Raw genomic sequence first — 16,766 nt, forward strand, 5'->3', positions numbered from 1 at the left:
TCATACATCCATATATGGTGTGATTGCCTCTCTCGATTGTCATTCGTAAAGGACGACCAGCCAGAGTCTGAATCAGGAACACGGCACTCCTCCAAAGGGGTGCCATTCTTTTATTTTGGATATCTTCGCACACGGCCCATCTATCATATCATTCATACACTTCGTCTCTCATACCTTTTGGATACGCCTGTTCTTCCCGCGACCTTCCTGGTCTCAACCCTGACTCCCGCTCATATCCTCTCATTCCTTATCGAACCTCACAGCCGGCTGCTCCTTGATCCATTTAAGATCAACCTTGTGGCCAAGCAACTCCCTGATATTCGACACCTCATACTTCATCATCGTAGGACGCTCGAGCGACAATCCGAAACCGTACACACGCATATCCTTGGGCAGGCCCATGGGCTGCAGCATCTCTGGTCGGAACATGCCCGAGTTACCAATCTCGAGCCAGCGCTTGAGGCCCTTGTGATAGCCAAAGATTTCCATACTAGGCTGTAATCATAGTCAGTACAGTGAAGAAGCGAATGAGCATGGTTCGACGTACTTCTGTGTAGGGGTTGTATGCTGGTTTGAAGCGCAGATTCTCGATGCCCATCTTGGAGAAAAAGTCCTCGAGGAAGCGTTGGAGACCTGACAAGTCAGCAATGGCCTTCAAGTCAAACGCTGTGGAACATCTTACCGCCAAGCGTGAGACCGAAATCCGCAATCACACCCTCGATTTGGTGAAACTCGGCGAGATGAGTAGCGTCGAGAGTCTCGTTTCGGAAGACACGGTCGATGGAGAAGTAGCGAGCGGGCCGGGGATCTTCTGCCAATCGGTGAAGTGCCCAGGTTGATACAGCGGTTGTGTGTGTTCGGAGGACCAAGCGTAAGCACTCGTCTTCCTTCCATTGGTATCGGTCTGATACAAATTAGCATGTGTTAGGTCTTGAAAAGACATACTGGAGCATCGTACAGCCTATTGAGCCGAAAGCGCCGTCTTGGTGGACTTTCTGGACATCTTGCCAGTATTTTTCGAAATCTCGTGGCTTCGTCTCCCTCTTTTCTCCGGTTGCGAAGAGTCTTCTTGAGCCGGCCTCCATAGCGTCCATGGTAGCTTCACTTGCTGGGTCTGCCCGCGGCTTATCGGCCTTTGGTGGATCTGAAACGAAGAAAGTGTCCTGCATATCACGGGCGGGGTGCTGTTGGGGTACGAAGAGAGCGTCAAAATTCCAGAAACCAGAATCGACGAAGCTGGGAGTCGTTAGTTTTCTGTACGTTGTTCTTTCCGAGAGCGAAGCTTCCTTACTGTCCTGTTGGCATCTCGACGAATCCTTGTGAGAAGAAAATGTTCCTGAACTCCTGCCTGACCTTGTTCAGCGGGTGCAATGCGCCAGAATCTTGAGCAGCGCCCAGAGCTGCGAAGTTGTATGGCTTGAAGTTGGCCGTTTCCCATGCACCACTTGTGAGCAGGTCTGCGGTCAAGTCGGTGTGCTCTATCGGTATCTCCTTCGCGTACTTCGGACCTTTCGTGACGGTATAGGTAATGACCTTTGTGACGACGACAAGCTTGCGCTTCTTGAGATCGCTGAGGAGTTTGGGTTCGGACACGGATTTCGACGCCTGGATGTCTTTGAGCATATCTCGGTTTGTGTCTTTCGGCTCGTCTGTGACAAGGAGGACGAGAGAGTCGCCATCCTTCTTTATCCATTTGTTCTTGAAGGCATTGCCCTGTCCCACCTTTGCAGATTCAGCACCAACGATGCTCTGCCAAATATCAGCGATAGTCGTATGCGTTCTGGTGCGTGCTACCCACAGGCAATTCCTTGATCGAGACCTTCCCCGCATCCTTTACGGCTTTCCAGACTTTGAACTCGTGGCTCCCATTTTCCACGATGCTCTCTGCTTCCGGGGTCAAAGACACTTGTTCCGAGTCCAGCGTCTTATATTCCACCATCAGCCGACTGGCTAGCCTGTCCAGTGCTGCCTTGATCTCGGCTTGCGATATCGCGGGGAAGTCTTCATTGCTTTGGAGGGGTTGTTTCGTATCGAGGAGATCGAGGATTTGCTGGGTGAGGTCGCGGCCCTGCGTCTCGAGCGGTACCGGCACCGGGCCTCGTGTTCCTGGCATTTTGCTGTCGTGGTTGTAGTGTAATGCCTAATCAGAGCTTCTACACGCGGGGTGGTGAGTCGAATGTGGAAAGAGTCATCGGAGATTTGGAAGGTCCGCTCCGACTCGGACCTTGCTGGATTGTGGTTGGTTGCAGTGAATAGTTCATACATATATTGGACTATATTAGACAACTTTAAGAGCCTATTGAATTTCTATCTTCCTACATTATGCCATGACCACTAGATCACCTCTATCCCATTGCCACCTTATTAGCACGACCTTTTGCCTCTTTCAACAGGCCTCCCAGTACAATTCCTCTTCGATATTGGAAGTGATCTTCACATGATATACCCATTGTTGATGCTGTTCAACGTTCTGTATCAAATCGTCGCGGCACGTAACACTACGCCAAGTTCGAGGCATGCAAAGCGCTGGTAGATTTCGTCGAAGATAAGGAATGTCAATGCTGTCGGGATCCGCAGAGACCGTTAGAGAAACGGTCTGAAAGCCAAGTATACCTTTTATAAGCGCAAAACTAGCGGTAAAGATAAGGACAGAGAGTAAATAGAAGAACTTCGTGCTGCGAGGGAAAGCAAATGGTTGTGTAAGATAGACAGACTGAGCCTCTACGACAGCCGAAAGAAACATGGTCTTGGCCTGACATCGAGGAAAACGGAATCACATGAATGCGACAGATTGTCTGTATCGAGAGAACGTGATAGTCTGCCGGCTTCAGTTTAACAACTCGGATAAGTCGCTTCATTTCGTGTGAGCTCAGAAGTCTCCAGAATAGCAGCCTCCACACTTCGTATTTGTCAAGACCGATCGCCCGTTTAGAGGAGCTCCAGTATTTTTAATACTTTGGCTAAGTAAATTGATTAATGAATTGCACAGGAAGCGCAGATCTCGATTATGCGCCATCCGAAAAGCCACTACACGAATACACGCGTTGCTGACGTGTACCTACACGCGGTAAGGCTGTCGAAGTGTGGTCCCAGGTTTGTGGTGACGAAATGATGGGTATTGATATCTCGCGTCCGTCGAGAGATACGGGCTCGGCAGCTGGATATCACCTAGTCCGGACCGATAGTCTTCCACATCTTTGACATGTTGATCGAGGATGTGCGTTCCAAGCTGGAGATGTTTCGTTGAATAATTTGCGGTTGCTGATCGATCAGCATGCAACCCTGGCGTACACTTCCAATCTTTGCATTTGGCAAATGACAGTCCCTAAATATGCTGTCAACAACTAGAGAGACATGGATCATAAATGCAATATCGTATCATTGATCTAAATAGGTTGTAGAGTAAGCGATGTATCAATGTCATCGGGTCGTTTTGGCTGCGCCACAGAGGAAATCGACCAAAAAACGATGCCATGAAGAAACGGTGTTCGTCAACTGATAGAACTATCAGTCAGTTTGTGTCTGAAATAGTGTTCCAATCTCACATCAATCGATGATGGTTATTGTGACCTAGAAAGTGGAGCCGACGGCTCTCCACTTGGCAAGTGGTTCTTGAAACTTGCTTGTTGTGTTTTCGATTGAGACATGTTTTGCAAATGCTGAAGATGAAAAATCAAAGTATCCATGCGTGGTCCACACTGGTAAAACTTGATACCACGGACGATCAAGCGATCAATACCTAGTTTGGGTTCAATAATCAGCGGGGGCCAAAGCGTCGCGATGTGAAAATTGTAATGACGTGATTCAAAGACGAAGACTTGAGGAAAGCCCGTGTCTTTTGTCGACCTTGACATGCCCGTGCGGTAACGTCCCGACATTCAGCAACGTCTTACCATCACTCATTCACGCCAGTGAGGTATTTTTAGGATCGCCGTTGCAATCTCGCCACTACAGGCAGGCCGCGCGTCCAAAGTGCATCGGGACTAGCCGAACCGCTGACTGACCGAGTTGCAGCCAATTGATGGGCATAAAATTGGAAGCCGTCGCTGCGAACTGGCGAACTGGCCGTGTTATGGGAGGAGAGAGGCCGGGGTAAAGAGCATCCATCATGTCGTCGTAGTAACCGTGGTGGAGGGGTGCAGAAAGCCGCTGCGAGTCGACATGAAGAGTGGGCAGGGCTCCCAACAAAGTGGGAGTGGTAGCGTAATGACACTGTGTTGAGACAATCAAGGCTGGCGCACCCGGTTTACAGCTCGACGGTACTCCGGCTCAAACAATACTGTGTGCAGGGTGGCGGGCAGGCTCGGGTTCGAAATAGACGATACCATGGCGTCACTTGATTTGCTGGTTTGGCAGTCCGCGCGCCAGGAAGATGATAACGGGCCTCATTACGCACGAGCGGTTGTGTCGAGGTTGAGCAGTTGCCAGGCAGCTTCAATTCCCCTCGAGTTTGCAGGTGCTGTCTGTATCGATGGCATGAGATCCAGGACAAGTTGCATGTCCGGCTCGGTACTACTCTAGCTGCTTCTTGTTGATCGGGCTCTAGAATTTTAATCTTGCATCTTGGCGGTTAGCGCAGAAGGCGGCAGGTACGAAGGGCTAAAGTGTGATAGCCAAGCTTAAGGGTCAGCTCGCCGCACAAGTCGCTGCGAGTCCGCCCGTCCTCCTCCCCAACGCCCGGTCGTCTTTCCAGCTTGTCTTTGGGACAGTACACTCGTTTTACGCGTAGCTGTCGTCCCTCGACGCAATTTACCCACCCACCCCACAGTCAGTGCTCGCGCCGCCGAGTAGCCGCCCGCCGCATACAGGCCGTTTCACAGCCCCTAACGCCACCCCCGGCGATGCAATAAGCAACACGCGAACACCCACCACACTCACAACTCTCACCACCACAATGGCCTCGCGATTCAACCCCGGGAAGCTGTTCATCCGCACGCGCTTCAACTACGAGAAGGTGCCCGGCGCCGACAGCCAGAGCTCGTCACCCCTGCCGCTCTTTAGCTCAAAGTCATGGGGCGGCAGCAAGTATCGCCAGCCCGCCTGGGCAAGCCGCATCCAGAGGCCGCGACTGTCGTTCGCGCGCCTGGTCACACTCGCCGTCACCATCGTGCTGCTGGTGTCCATGCTGAGCACAGGTATCTACAGGCGACACAGGTGGCACGACCAGCAACGCAAAGGTGACGACAAGAAACAATTCCACTGGGAGCACTATCCTCGGTAAGCATGCCAGTCGGGACCCTGTCGACGACTCCTCTAACCACTGCAGACTGTCTGGCTTCTTCAATGGCGTCCGCACGCTGGTGCCGTACGGGGATTGGGTCTCTGAGCAAGACTTTGTCAGATATTCGCAGAGCCCCAACCCCGAGGACAACATCAAGCCAAAGTGGCCGCACATGCCAAAGGACAACAAGGAGCCTTCCATGGACCCCATCCCCTTCGACCCCTACAAGTTCGACTCCGCCGAGTATCTCAAGGACCACGACAAGGTCGAGACATGCTATCTCGACGCCGACGAAAAGGTTGACTCACCCGACATCTATGCTTACCCTGGCATTCCCCAAAACATGTCTGCACCTTTCTTTGGCTCCTATGAGGAGCTTGGCATGAACGACAAGGTCTGCTTCGAGCGCTTTGGCCGCCTCGGACCTTACGGTTACTCCTACTCCCGTGAAGAGGGCGGCCTCGACATGGATGCAAAGTCCGAGAAAGGAGGCGCTGACATGCTCTGGCACACAGAGAAGAAAGTTGACTACAGGAAGGTCAACTGGGCTTCTGCGCAAAAACGATGCTACGAGAAGAACAAGAAGCGCTTCGAAGCCAAAAACGCAACAGAGGATGGAGCGCCTGCCAAGAAGAAGGTCCCTCGACACGCGTACATCCTCCGCACTTGGACTGGATACAAGTACAGCGATTACCAGCTGTTGACTATCCGCGCCATGATCAACGAACTGGCTCTCAAGTCTGGCGGCGAGTACGACGTTCACTTTTTGCTCCACGTCAAGGACGACAGTATCCCCATCTGGTCCTCGGAAGAGCAATACCAGAAAGTCATCGAGGACAATCTTCCAAGGGAGTTCTGGGGCATGGCAACTCTGTGGTCGGAGCAACAAATGCGCATGTACTACCCCGAGCCGTTCCCTAACAACGTCTACAACCACGCCAAGGCTCCCGTTCACTCGGTCTATCGTAGCGCTCACTTTGCTATGCAATGGTTCTCGCAGGCCCGCCCCGAGTACGACTTTTACTGGAACTGGGAGATGGATCTTCGTCTGACTGGTCACTACTACGAGTTCAATAACAGGATCGGCGAGTGGGCCAAGAAACAGCCCCGCAAAGGTCTTTGGGAGCGTTCTTCTCGCTACTACATCCCCGACCTCCATGGTTCCTGGAAGAACTTCACCGAAATGGTGGAGGAAGAACTATACAATAGCGACGAGAAGCCTGTCTGGGGCCCACCGAAGTTTGAAAACACCGGCATGCTCCCCAGTCCCCCTGAGACGCAACCTCCCAGGTCATACTCTCAAGATGATTACCAGTGGGGTGTTGGTGAGGAGGCTGACATCATCACTTTCAACCCGATCTTCGACCCCGCCAAAACCAACTGGGTATTCCGCGACGATGTGACTGGATACGACCTTGAGCTTCCCGAGCCTCCTCGACGATGCGCTATCATCACTGTCTCGCGACTTTCGAAGCGTCTGTTGGATCTTATGCACCGTGAAACGTACCTCATGAAACACCACATGTTCCCCGAGATGTGGCCGCCGAGTGTCGCGTTTCACCATGGACTGAAGGCCGTTTACGCCGCACACCCAGTATACTTCGATCACAACTGGCCTCTTGAAGCGCTTGAAGGCACATTCAACAAGCCACCCAAGCCTACCGACAGTGTCTTCGGTTGGGGCGAACACAACCAGCTAGGCAACAGCTTTTACTACAACGCTGGCTTCTCCTCAGAGTGGTGGCGGCGATGGCTCGGCTCGCGCGAGAACGACAAGGGTGGTCCAGCTTTCGAAGAAGCCAACACGGGCCGCATCTGCATGCGCCCAGCACTCTTCCATCCTGTCAAGTACGAAAAGGGCTCAGAATAACGTCATGCCATGTCCTGATATACCCTTCCTAATACCCTTGTTTTTCTGCAACTTTCACATTTCCGGGTGTCAATGATTCGCCTGCCGATAGACTCTGCATCTTCTCGACTTTGGCATGCGTAGCGCTGTCACTCTTTTACGGACACGCGATTCTACAAACGATCGCCTTGTCCTGTTCACCTCATTGGGCGGAGTTTACGGCGTTCCCGCGATGGCATCAACCGTTACGTTACTTTATTCGGCACTGTACACTTCCTATGGCCGCTGTTGTGTTGCTTTTTTGTTCGTATATGAGCGTATACCTTGTTACTCACCTACAAAAGCTGAGGGAGGACGTAATTAGCCTGCAATGGGCGTCCAATCATTTCAGATCAGGTGTGTTTTTGGATTGAGATGAACGTTGTTGTTTTTGGATCACTTGGTGCGCTGAGACGCGATGGAGATGTTTGCGATTTTTGAATTGGAGGAAGCATGGCGCTCATCCAGCATGGCATGGTTGATTATGTGTAGATGATGGACGGCAATGGGAGTGTTTCAACGCCCAAACGAATTGCTGGTCGAGTTGTGATGGTCGTAGATTATGAGACAAAACTCAATTGAGCAAGAATATTATTAACATCCTTGTACGTGTGCGCATGAATCTTTCGATGTGGTTTGCCGTTTCCAGTACCTAGTGTTGTTTGCGGGAACGTGTTGCAGGTGAGGCCCAGCGGCCCGGTATGCTCGTATTCGGTGGCAGTTCTCCCACCATCTACGATCAACTCAAACCCACATGAAGACTACTCCCGTCTTCCTCTCATGTATCGTCTTCTTGATACAAAAGTCGGGATGTTTGACGCGTCGGTATTTATGGGAGCATGTTTCCCAAGGCTGGAGATGAAGCCTCGTAAGCTTCTGCGAAGCTTGATTGAAGCGACGCAGAGGCCTACGTAAGTCTCAACAAGGTTCTTGACGCATAAAGAACCCTCTGCTCCCACGACGAGGCGGTGACGCGACGACGCGCGCAAGCTCTCACGACAACCATATTCTTCTTATCTGTTGTTCCTCTTCTTCTTGGCATTTGTACTGCGTTTGTTCTCGTCCCAGCGTTCCAGTTGTATTATGATTCCGACATTTGATACCCAATTATCTGCAGCGTCCACATCACTCTATTGAATTAAACATCAATACTTTACAACACCCGCAAGCACAACTACAACCGCAAACATGAAGCTATCAGCCGCTCTCCTCCTTCTCCCCTCGACCATCCTCGCTACCCCCGTTTCCACCAGCCAAGCCTCTTTTGCCTCCCTCCTTGGCCTCACAACTCTCACGCACGACCACTCCGCACCCTTGAGACACGAATCCAAATTCTTTAATGAAGCAAAATTTCACCCTCATTACGACGGCCGTTTTGCGTCATCCACGCTCCCGCAGCAAAGCCGCACGGTGCATCTCCGTCTGCTGGTAAAGACCTACATGGAGACGATGGCGAGAATAGGCGTGAGGACGTGGATCATGCATGGGAGTTTGTTGGGATGGTGGTGGAACGGGTCCATTTTAACATGGGACAGCGACGTGGACGTCATGGTTGAAGAGAGCGGGATACTGGAGTTGGGGGAATGGTGGGGATTGAGTGTCCACCCCTTCACGGCAAAGGAGTTGGGGCTGCTAGTAGGGGATGAGAAAAATGACGACATGTTGGGCCTGAAAAAAGAAGACTGGGACACGCTACAAAAACACGGCAAAAAGTATCTGCTCGAGATCAATCCGCACCACGTCAACCACGACACAAGAGACAAGTTCAACGTGATAGATGCACGGTGGATTGATACATCGACGGGGCTGTTCATCGATATCACGACTGTACACACGTCGCCTAGAAACGACGGGGAAATGTTTACGAAAGATGCTCACGCCTACGACCACTCTCAGCTCTTTCCCCTGCGGCAGACTACTTTCGAGGGCGTGGAGGTTCTGGTCCCATACGCGTATGAGGAGTTGTTGCATGAAGAGTACGGGCCTGGGGCGTTGACGAGGACGAAATTACATGGCTACAAGTTCGATGGCAAAGCGTGGGTTGATACGGGGTTTACTGGACGGCAGGAATTGATGTCTGGAGGGGGGAAGAGGAGAGGGAAGAATGGGATCGTTGGCGAGAGAGCGGCATGATCAGTTGGCGAAGGGCTTTTTGGCGAGAGAGGGAAGGGGATGGAGATATTCAAAGCCACACACTTGAGCGGGCACCTGGTAGTGGTAAGTGCTTGGAACGAATTATGATTGATCAACTAGTTTCTCACTTTGAAGTTGCTTCGTAGTTGTCCAACACATACTTTGTTCATGTCCATACGAATTACTTGGTGTTTTGTATCCCACTAGCTTCCTCCAAGTATCGATCGTATGAGAGGACTGACCGGCTCGTCGAAGTCTACACCTCAAAGGACATCATACATACTTGAACGCCAGTCCATGTGACATGTGATACTCATGTGCTATGTCTGGGCGTTGCTATGCTAAAGGGTTTTGTGATAGTCTTATACCAGACGGTGGTAAAAATACGAGGGCGAACCTCCAAAATCTCGAGCACAGTGAAACATAAATCTGAGGAACTATCATCGTGTCGAGGACGGCCACGTCGACGGATGTGGGGGAGATACAGAAATATCACGTGCTTGGTGCAAGGGTCGCGGTTGCCCAACGAGAGATCCCTGTCTGTTTACGACAACAATCTCAAAGGTCACCTCCGTCATTCGACACCACAGCACGCAACAATCCGCTTTGGCTCAGGGCTTCCGCTTCCAGTCTTGAGCAAGCTGCGTTGTATTTTTCTTGACTTCTTTTACCCCTCACAGCGCCATCATGGTCGCCGATGGCGCGTCCTCCATCTCGGTTACGGTGCGAGTGCGCCCTTTTACCATACGCGAAGCTGCACAGTTGACGAAGACGGATGACCACACTCTCTTCCTCGGCGATGGGTCGTTGGCGGCTGCACCAACTCCTAAACTGCATGCCAAAAGCGTCCGACCTGTGATCAAGGTCCTGGATGAAAAGTGCCTGTATGTAAACTGTCCGCTGTTGTTGCGTCGGGTTGAAGCTGACATGCCCTCAGGATCTTCGATCCTCCCGAAGACAACCCCGTCCAGCGCTTTTCACGATCATTGGTCGGACCGCAGGGTAAGCGCGTCAAGGACCAGACCTTTGCATTCGACCGCGTCTTCGACGACACAACAACACAAGGCGATGTGTACGAGTCCACAACCAAGCCACTACTGGACAGCGTGCTGGACGGATACAATGCCACTGTTTTCGCATACGGAGCCACTGGCTGTGGAAAGACACACACAATCACGTACGTCAAATGGAGGCTCTCGTTGCTCGTAGAAGCTGACAGGTGTTTAGAGGAACATCACAACAACCAGGCATTATTTTCTTGACAATGCAGGAGCTGTTCGAGAAGATCACTGACCTGCAGGAAACAAAGGCCACAGAGATCACTCTCTCTTACTTGGAGATCTACAATGAAACGATTCGCGATCTGCTGGTGGAGGGCGGAAGCAAGACGACGTTGATGCTGCGAGAAGATGCGAACCAGACTGTGTCCGTTGCCGGTCTCTCCAGCCATCGCCCACAAAACGTAAGCGGTATGACGGATGCTTGTTGGTCAAGGACTAATGGCATTTCAGGTCCAAGAGGTTATGGATATAATTGTCCGCGGAAACGAGTACCGAACAATGTCTCCGACCGAGGCCAATGCTACATCTTCACGATCACACGCCGTCCTCCAGATCAACGTCTCGTCCAAGGACCGCAATGCTTCTGTCAACGAACCCCACACGATGGCCACTCTCAGCATCATCGATTTGGCTGGCAGTGAGCGCGCAAGCGCAACCAAGAACCGCGGAGAGCGACTGATTGAAGGCGCGAATATCAACAAGTCTCTACTCGCTTTGGGCAGTTGCATCAATGCCTTGTGTGATGCGCGAAAGCGAAACCACGTCCCATACCGCAACTCGAAGCTCACACGACTGCTCAAGTTTTCCCTCGGTGGAAATTGTCGAACTGTCATGATCGTCTGTGTCAGTCCGTCCAGCGTCCACTTCGACGAAACCCAAAACACTCTGCGTTACGCGAACCGAGCAAAGAACATCCAGACCAAGGTCACGAAGAACGTCTATAACGTAAACCGCCATGTGAAGGACTACCTTAAGAAGATCGAAGAGCAAAGGCATCTTATCGATGACCTGATGAAGAAACAGAAAGACTTCGAGGGCAATGCGTTCTCGAAATACTCAAAGCAGAGCGAAAAGAAAGAGAGCATCTTGCGAGATGCTCTTCTACGTCTACGCCAGGCTTACTCTGATTCGGAGCCTGAGCGGAAGGATCGGCTGAATATGATGAAGACCTTGAAACAAGCTGAGAAGCGGATCGGCATGATCTCATCATGGATCGCAGCATTTGACAACGTCAAGGACGTTCGTGAGAACGAAGAGATGCCCTCACAAGTCGCTGCAATGAGAGATACAGCGATTGGAATCTCGGCCGAGCTCGAGCAAACCCGACAACATTGCCACCGACGCATCGAACGCACCAACTGGACAAGCAAGATGGATACCGCTCTTCAAGTTGGACTGAGAGGGTTAGTGGAGGTTGATGGAAACGCCGACAGCCCTGACGCTGCGAGTCTGAACAAAGAGTACGAACTGTTGAAGTCAAATGCCGACCGAGAAATGTTCATCGCTCTACTGGATCAGGAGAAGGGTGGCGACGCCGCCATTGTTCAAGTCCTTGTTCAGGCGCACATTGAAACAGTCACCATCCTGAACCAAATCACTCAAATGGACGAAACAGAAGCAGTTGACTCCGCAAGGAAGCTACTCACCAAGATTATGAACTCTTGCACAACTGCAACCGCGCAAGTCATTCGGCCAGACGGCGGTTTACCAGTTACCGACTTCTTCGCTCCTAGCCACAAGGGCACGCCGAAACGTAGGAAACCGGTAAATATCATGGCACCGTCCCCAATGCGTGCCATTCCTATGCCAACCTTCACAGAAGCGCCCCATTTAACTTCATCGCCCATGAAAGGTTCCCCTCGACGTCGAAAAATGGGATTGGTAAAGAAAGGCGTCAGCGTTCAGTACTCTCCCTCGAAGAAGAAGTCGCCATCGAAGATTAAACGCGGCGTTCGCTGGAGAGACGACATGGAAGATGGAACCCTGGCGGAGTTCCAGGACATACCAGAACACATAGAGTCGTCGCCGGCACATACGTATAATGAGCTACCACCACCAGCCTATTCTGCCACAACCGTTGCACCGGTAGTTGATCACAACGGTTCTTCCCCAATACCGTCACCTCCAAAGGCTTCCCTGGAACTCAAACCACGCGCAGGTCGATTTGCGCTTGGTGCCTTGTCGAAGAAATCTGACGGGATGAGTGCACACTCGGATAACACATCACCCCTGCGTGAGATTGGCGCCAATGCTGTCCGCTCAGCTTCTTTGACCATCAAGGAGAGCACTTCCACAGACCCGGCTTCGACTGAGTACAGCGACGTCTCATCGGGCTCAGAGGGAGAGAAGTGGACAGATTCGGACGCACGTAAGATTGGATCAGCCATCAAACGTCGCTCGTCAACAACTCATGGCTCCATACCGATCAACCGTACTCATCGGCGACGCAGCCCTACCGCAGCCTCAACCAGTCCACCAAACGAGAACATGATGTTCTCTGCCAGTGCGGCGCGTCGGATGGTCAAGAGCAATCACGATGCTGACTGGAAGAGCAGCGTCCTCGGTCCGCGGACTGCACCCATCATGAAGGGCCCTGCTCGACGAACCACGGTGGCGATCACTGGGGAGGACCGACCAAGAGAGCCATCGTCGACGTTGAATCGTGCACCTGTACGAATCGTTAGCAATGCTTCGGCTTCTTCGAGAGGTAGTCTTGCGCCTGGCGCTAAGGGCACCTGGCGTTGAGTACGTCTCTTGCTGACATGTTGTCAGCGCGTGGAACGTTTTGATGTCTATTCATATGTCTCTTCTTTGTCGTGGTCCATTCGATCTGTGGGGAGTGTTTCTTCGGCGTTCTCAACTCTCTTCATCCCTCTCGCTATACGGCGGCGTTGGAATATTCATGTTCGTCCAATCAAACTCGGGTAGAATCTTGTCTTGAAGCATTTTGGAACGGTTGGCTGGGGGTTGGATACGCTGCCAATGGCAGCTTGATTTGGCGTTTCGGCATACTTCTTCTCTTTATTTTACGCGCTACGCTATGTCCGTAATGAATCCTGGATGGCACATTCAATCCCAAATTCTTCGTTGTACATTGTTCTGCTTGACAATGTATCTTATCTTATCTATCTACGGTATTACGACGAATGGGTATATCTGGAGTTGTCTCTGCTTCGGCCAAGTCGCGGCAATATAGTTCGGTTATTCGTCTGCTTGGTATCATCGAATTATCCACGTCCGCTATTCGTCCGCTCTGGTATCGAGGAATACCCCCAAGAAGCTTGTGGTATCCGCTACCAGGGGTGCGGCCCTTCACAGATATACGGGGCTATACGGTACAAGTCCCTCTACCAATCAAACATCATCGATCGGGTGTCTAGCCAATCAATACGTCTAGTCTCATGCCACTATATTACGCGTATACTTGTTCATATTGCAAAGGGCCGCACTGCTTATACTTAATCCAAGTTACTACCCCACATATGCGTATTCGTAATGATGAGAACTGCGCTTGATGTGAGTGGGGCTAGTTTCCAGGTAGACTGCTATAAGATGTTAGGTACCCCGCCGTGAAGCTCGTTAACCAACGTCAGTACTCTGGCTTTCGATAGCTGCCTTTCAGACCAACCACCTTATTTGCAGTAAGAGCTTGGAAACATATCTCGAACCCGAGAAAGTAGATAAAGTGCAAAGATGAAGGAAGCACGCATTGCTAAAGATGTGGTCGTCACGTTCGAAGAAGTGCCTATCCCCGAGCCGGAGGCGAACCAGCTTGTTATCCGCGTCATTGTTAGTGGAAGTAATCCAAAGGACTGGTGAGTTTTGACCTCTACTTTGTATCCCCCATATAACATTGTTAGAATTAGAGGGATTGAATCGTTTTTTTCTGCTTCAACATGCTCATCTCGTTTGCAGGAAACTACCAGAGATGATCCCGAATTATGTCGCAAACACTGGCGACGACATTGCGGGCATCGTGCACAAGGTTGGGAAAAACGTGTGGGAATTCAAGGAGGGCGACCGTGTAGCGAGTTTCCACGAGATGATGAAGCCAAGTGGGAGTTTTGCCTCGTACGCGGTTGGATGGCAGCATACCACGTTCAAGATCCCGGATAACGTGTCTTTCGAGGGTAAGTCTCTCTACCTATAGATTCAACAGCATCGTCATCTTCTTCCTCGTCTCATCCGGAGTCGAGTCTCGCCGCTAACAAGATCCACAGAAGCTGCAACCATCCCCCTCGCAGCAATGACATCCGCAATCGGCCTGCACCAACGACTCGGGCTCCCCGCGCCCTGGACGCCCGCAAAATCCCCCTCGCCGCTGGTCGTCTACGGCGGCGCCAGCGCAGTGGGCGGCTTCGCCATCAAGCTCGCCTCGCTCGCAAACATCCACCCCATCATCGCAGTCGCGGGCCGCGGCACCGCGTTCGTAGAAACGCTGCTCGACCGCTCCAAGGGCGACACCATCGTCGACTACCGCAAGGGCGACGACGCCGTCGTTTCGGGCATCCGCGACGCGCTCAAGGGCCAGAAACTGCACTACGCCTATGACGCCGTCAGCGAGCACAACTCGTACCTCAACATCGTCAAGGTGCTGGAAGCGGATGGTCGGCTCACGGTTGTGCTGCCCGGCAGGCCGTATGATGGTGTGCCTGAGACGGTGCAGATGACGCAGACTAAGGTCGGAGAGGCGCATGCAGGGGATAAGGATTTCGCGTATGTTATGTATAGGTATATGGCTCGGGGGATGGCGGAGGGCTTCTTCAAGGCGCATCCGTTTGAGGTTATTCCAGGGGGACTGGAGGGCGTGGAGAAGGGGTTGAGGAATTTGAAGGAGGGCAAGGCGAGTGCGGTTAAATATGTGTTTAAGATTGGGGAGGAGAAATCGTAGATGTGCTAGAGTAGCCGTAACTTGAATGAATGAATGAATGAACGTGTTTGATTTATGTCGGCGAATCAGGCAGAGAAAATAAACAACTAACACATTTAACCTCTTCATTCTCACCAAACCTTCCGAGCCGCCTGAATAATCATCATCATCATCGTCATCATCACACTAATCCTATCTCCGTCCAACCGTACGATCTGTTCCAAGCCTACGCCTTGCACTTCTGCCACTGAATGTAGGCAACCTGCTTGAACTTGAGATCAGTGGAATCATTGGTGAGCAAGCCATTAGCCTTTGTGTCGTTCTGAGCCAGGCGGACTTGAGAGTTGATGTTGAGTGCTGCAGGAGCGCCGCAAGGCGACCAAACGGTGGAAGTGCTTGTAGCCACATCGTGCTTGAGGTAGTCGCCGCTGTAAGGTCCGGTGAACGTGGTATCCGTGCTGGACTATTGATTCTGTTAGCTATCTGGCCTGAGCCCTGTTCGCGAGGGGGGTGTTTACCTGAGCGGTCTGGCCCGAGAAGTAGTACGTCGACTTGAGAGTGCCTGTGACGCCCTTCTGGATCGAGGCATATCCACGGTAGTCGGCGCTGAAGACCGAGTACTGGAAGCCGCCGGGGTACAGAAGGTCGACGTTCAGCTGGCAGTTCTTGCGCTGCTCAGTGATCTCGATACCGGGTCCAACGGAGGCGACGTATTGGTCGAAGATGAGCGTCATGGTAGTCTTGTCTTCGGAGATCTGGTAGCTCATGGTGCCTTGAGGGCAGCCAGTTCCGCCGTAGGTGACGCCGCGGATTGTGACCTGCTTTGGTAAGAACAGATTCGAGATTGAAGGACAGGAGTTGTACCTGGCCAGATGGGGGAGCATCTCCAGTGAAGGGGTCAAGAGCTGGGGCCGCAGCGGCCAGAGGAACGAGAGCGAGGAGCCACTTCATGTTGAAGGTTTTGAGTGAAGAGTTTGATATGGAAAGTGAATGTGTGGAGGCTGAGTTTGCTGGCGATGAGATAAATCTGGGGAACAGAGACCACATTATATACCCTTTGTGAGCACTTCTCACGCTGTTTCCAAACACTGATCCATGATAGCGGCAGCTTGTATTCGTCTGTGCATCCGCACAGCTGAGATTGATGCCAACCCGCAAGTACCAGGCGCATTGTCGGATATGGCTAAGTCCAGAACCCTCTGTACCGCTGGAGAGATACCACATGGTGTCTCAAACAACGCCTAGGCTTCGGTCCCTGACGGGATGATTATATTGGGTGTACATGGTAGTAGTGACAACTTCTGAGCCAGCAAGTCATTTCCTGGTGCGATAGAACTACGATTGAAGTAATGACGAGTCCGGACTTCAAGTCAAGATGGGACTGGACCACAGTCTAGAAAATGAAACCCTTGCTCTGTACCATGCGTTTGTGAATACCTGCCAGAATGAGAATACTCCAAGGTAGAAGGACGAGCTTTGTCGCTTCGTGCCGTCACTCACGTGAGTTATGAGAGGGGTTCAGACGATGTAAGTACATGTCGTTCGCTATGTTCTTCGTGGAACGTATCACAGCAACGACCGCAAATACACAAA

At 51.8% G+C, this 16,766-nt stretch overlaps 7 protein-coding genes across 7 annotated transcripts; 4 read left to right on the forward strand and 3 right to left on the reverse strand.

Annotated features, from left to right (window-relative positions):
* Positions 1–27: 27 nt before the first annotated feature.
* P153DRAFT_370938 (uncharacterized protein) lies at positions 28–2,239 on the reverse strand. The gene is made up of 6 exons (XM_033669143.1): positions 1,799–2,239; positions 1,292–1,749; positions 959–1,236; positions 683–904; positions 548–633; positions 28–495 (listed from the first exon to the last, which is right to left on the reverse strand). The coding sequence occupies exons 1-6, from the start codon at positions 2,111–2,113 to the stop codon at positions 241–243; spliced, it is 1,614 nt and encodes a 537-aa protein (XP_033518931.1). The 5' UTR covers positions 2,114–2,239; the 3' UTR covers positions 28–240.
* Positions 2,240–2,357: 118 nt separating this feature from the next.
* Positions 2,358–2,917, reverse strand: P153DRAFT_370939 (uncharacterized protein). The gene has a single exon (XM_033669144.1). The coding sequence runs from the start codon at positions 2,741–2,743 to the stop codon at positions 2,387–2,389; it is 357 nt and encodes a 118-aa protein (XP_033518932.1). The 5' UTR covers positions 2,744–2,917; the 3' UTR covers positions 2,358–2,386.
* Positions 2,918–4,894: 1,977 nt separating this feature from the next.
* Positions 4,895–7,091, forward strand: P153DRAFT_301900 (uncharacterized protein; the record flags this gene model as incomplete). The annotated part of the gene is made up of 2 exons (XM_033664414.1): positions 4,895–5,217; positions 5,267–7,091. The coding sequence occupies 2 exons, from the start codon at positions 4,895–4,897 to the stop codon at positions 7,089–7,091; spliced, it is 2,148 nt and encodes a 715-aa protein (XP_033518933.1).
* Positions 7,092–7,901: 810 nt separating this feature from the next.
* Positions 7,902–9,490, forward strand: P153DRAFT_370943 (uncharacterized protein). The gene has a single exon (XM_033669145.1). The coding sequence runs from the start codon at positions 8,298–8,300 to the stop codon at positions 9,240–9,242; it is 945 nt and encodes a 314-aa protein (XP_033518934.1). The 5' UTR covers positions 7,902–8,297; the 3' UTR covers positions 9,243–9,490.
* A 439-nt stretch (positions 9,491–9,929) lies between these two features.
* On the forward strand, positions 9,930–13,048 carry P153DRAFT_361241 (kinesin-domain-containing protein; the record flags this gene model as incomplete). Its single annotated transcript, XM_033666974.1, has 4 exons — positions 9,930–10,126; positions 10,180–10,419; positions 10,470–10,704; positions 10,754–13,048. 4 exons carry the CDS (start codon positions 9,930–9,932, stop codon positions 13,046–13,048), a joined length of 2,967 nt encoding a protein of 988 aa, XP_033518935.1.
* A 948-nt stretch (positions 13,049–13,996) lies between these two features.
* On the forward strand, positions 13,997–15,194 carry P153DRAFT_379610 (zinc-binding oxidoreductase-like protein ToxD; the record flags this gene model as incomplete). The annotated part of the gene is made up of 3 exons (XM_033669880.1): positions 13,997–14,118; positions 14,219–14,433; positions 14,524–15,194. The coding sequence occupies 3 exons, from the start codon at positions 13,997–13,999 to the stop codon at positions 15,192–15,194; spliced, it is 1,008 nt and encodes a 335-aa protein (XP_033518936.1).
* Positions 15,195–15,399: 205 nt separating this feature from the next.
* Positions 15,400–16,124, reverse strand: P153DRAFT_390583 (uncharacterized protein; the record flags this gene model as incomplete). The annotated part of the gene is made up of 3 exons (XM_033670946.1): positions 15,400–15,636; positions 15,692–15,991; positions 16,038–16,124. 3 exons carry the CDS (start codon positions 16,122–16,124, stop codon positions 15,400–15,402), a joined length of 624 nt encoding a protein of 207 aa, XP_033518937.1.
* Between the last annotated feature and the right edge of the window lie 642 nt (positions 16,125–16,766).

This window comes from Dothidotthia symphoricarpi (assembly GCF_010015815.1).
Source record: "Dothidotthia symphoricarpi CBS 119687 unplaced genomic scaffold P153scaffold_23, whole genome shotgun sequence".
Taxonomy (NCBI): Eukaryota; Fungi; Ascomycota; class Dothideomycetes; order Pleosporales; family Dothidotthiaceae; genus Dothidotthia; species Dothidotthia symphoricarpi.

Bases quoted from the DNA above. Each gene is read 5' to 3' on its own strand.
- P153DRAFT_370939 (XM_033669144.1), bottom strand. From the start codon at position 2,743: ATGTTTCTTTCGGCTGTCGTAGAGGCTCAGTCTGTCTATCTTACACAA.
- P153DRAFT_370938 (XM_033669143.1), bottom strand. From the start codon at position 2,113: ATGCCAGGAACACGAGGCCCGGTGCCGGTACCGCTCGAGACGCAGGGC. The intron at 634-682 runs GTAAGATGTTCC...CTGACTTGTCAG, and splicing joins TTTCGGTCTCACGCTTGGCG to GTCTCCAACGCTTCCTCGAG. The intron at 496-547 runs GTACGTCGAACC...CTATGATTACAG, and splicing joins CATACAACCCCTACACAGAA to CCTAGTATGGAAATCTTTGG.
- P153DRAFT_370943 (XM_033669145.1), top strand. From the start codon at position 8,298: ATGAAGCTATCAGCCGCTCTCCTCCTTCTCCCCTCGACCATCCTCGCT.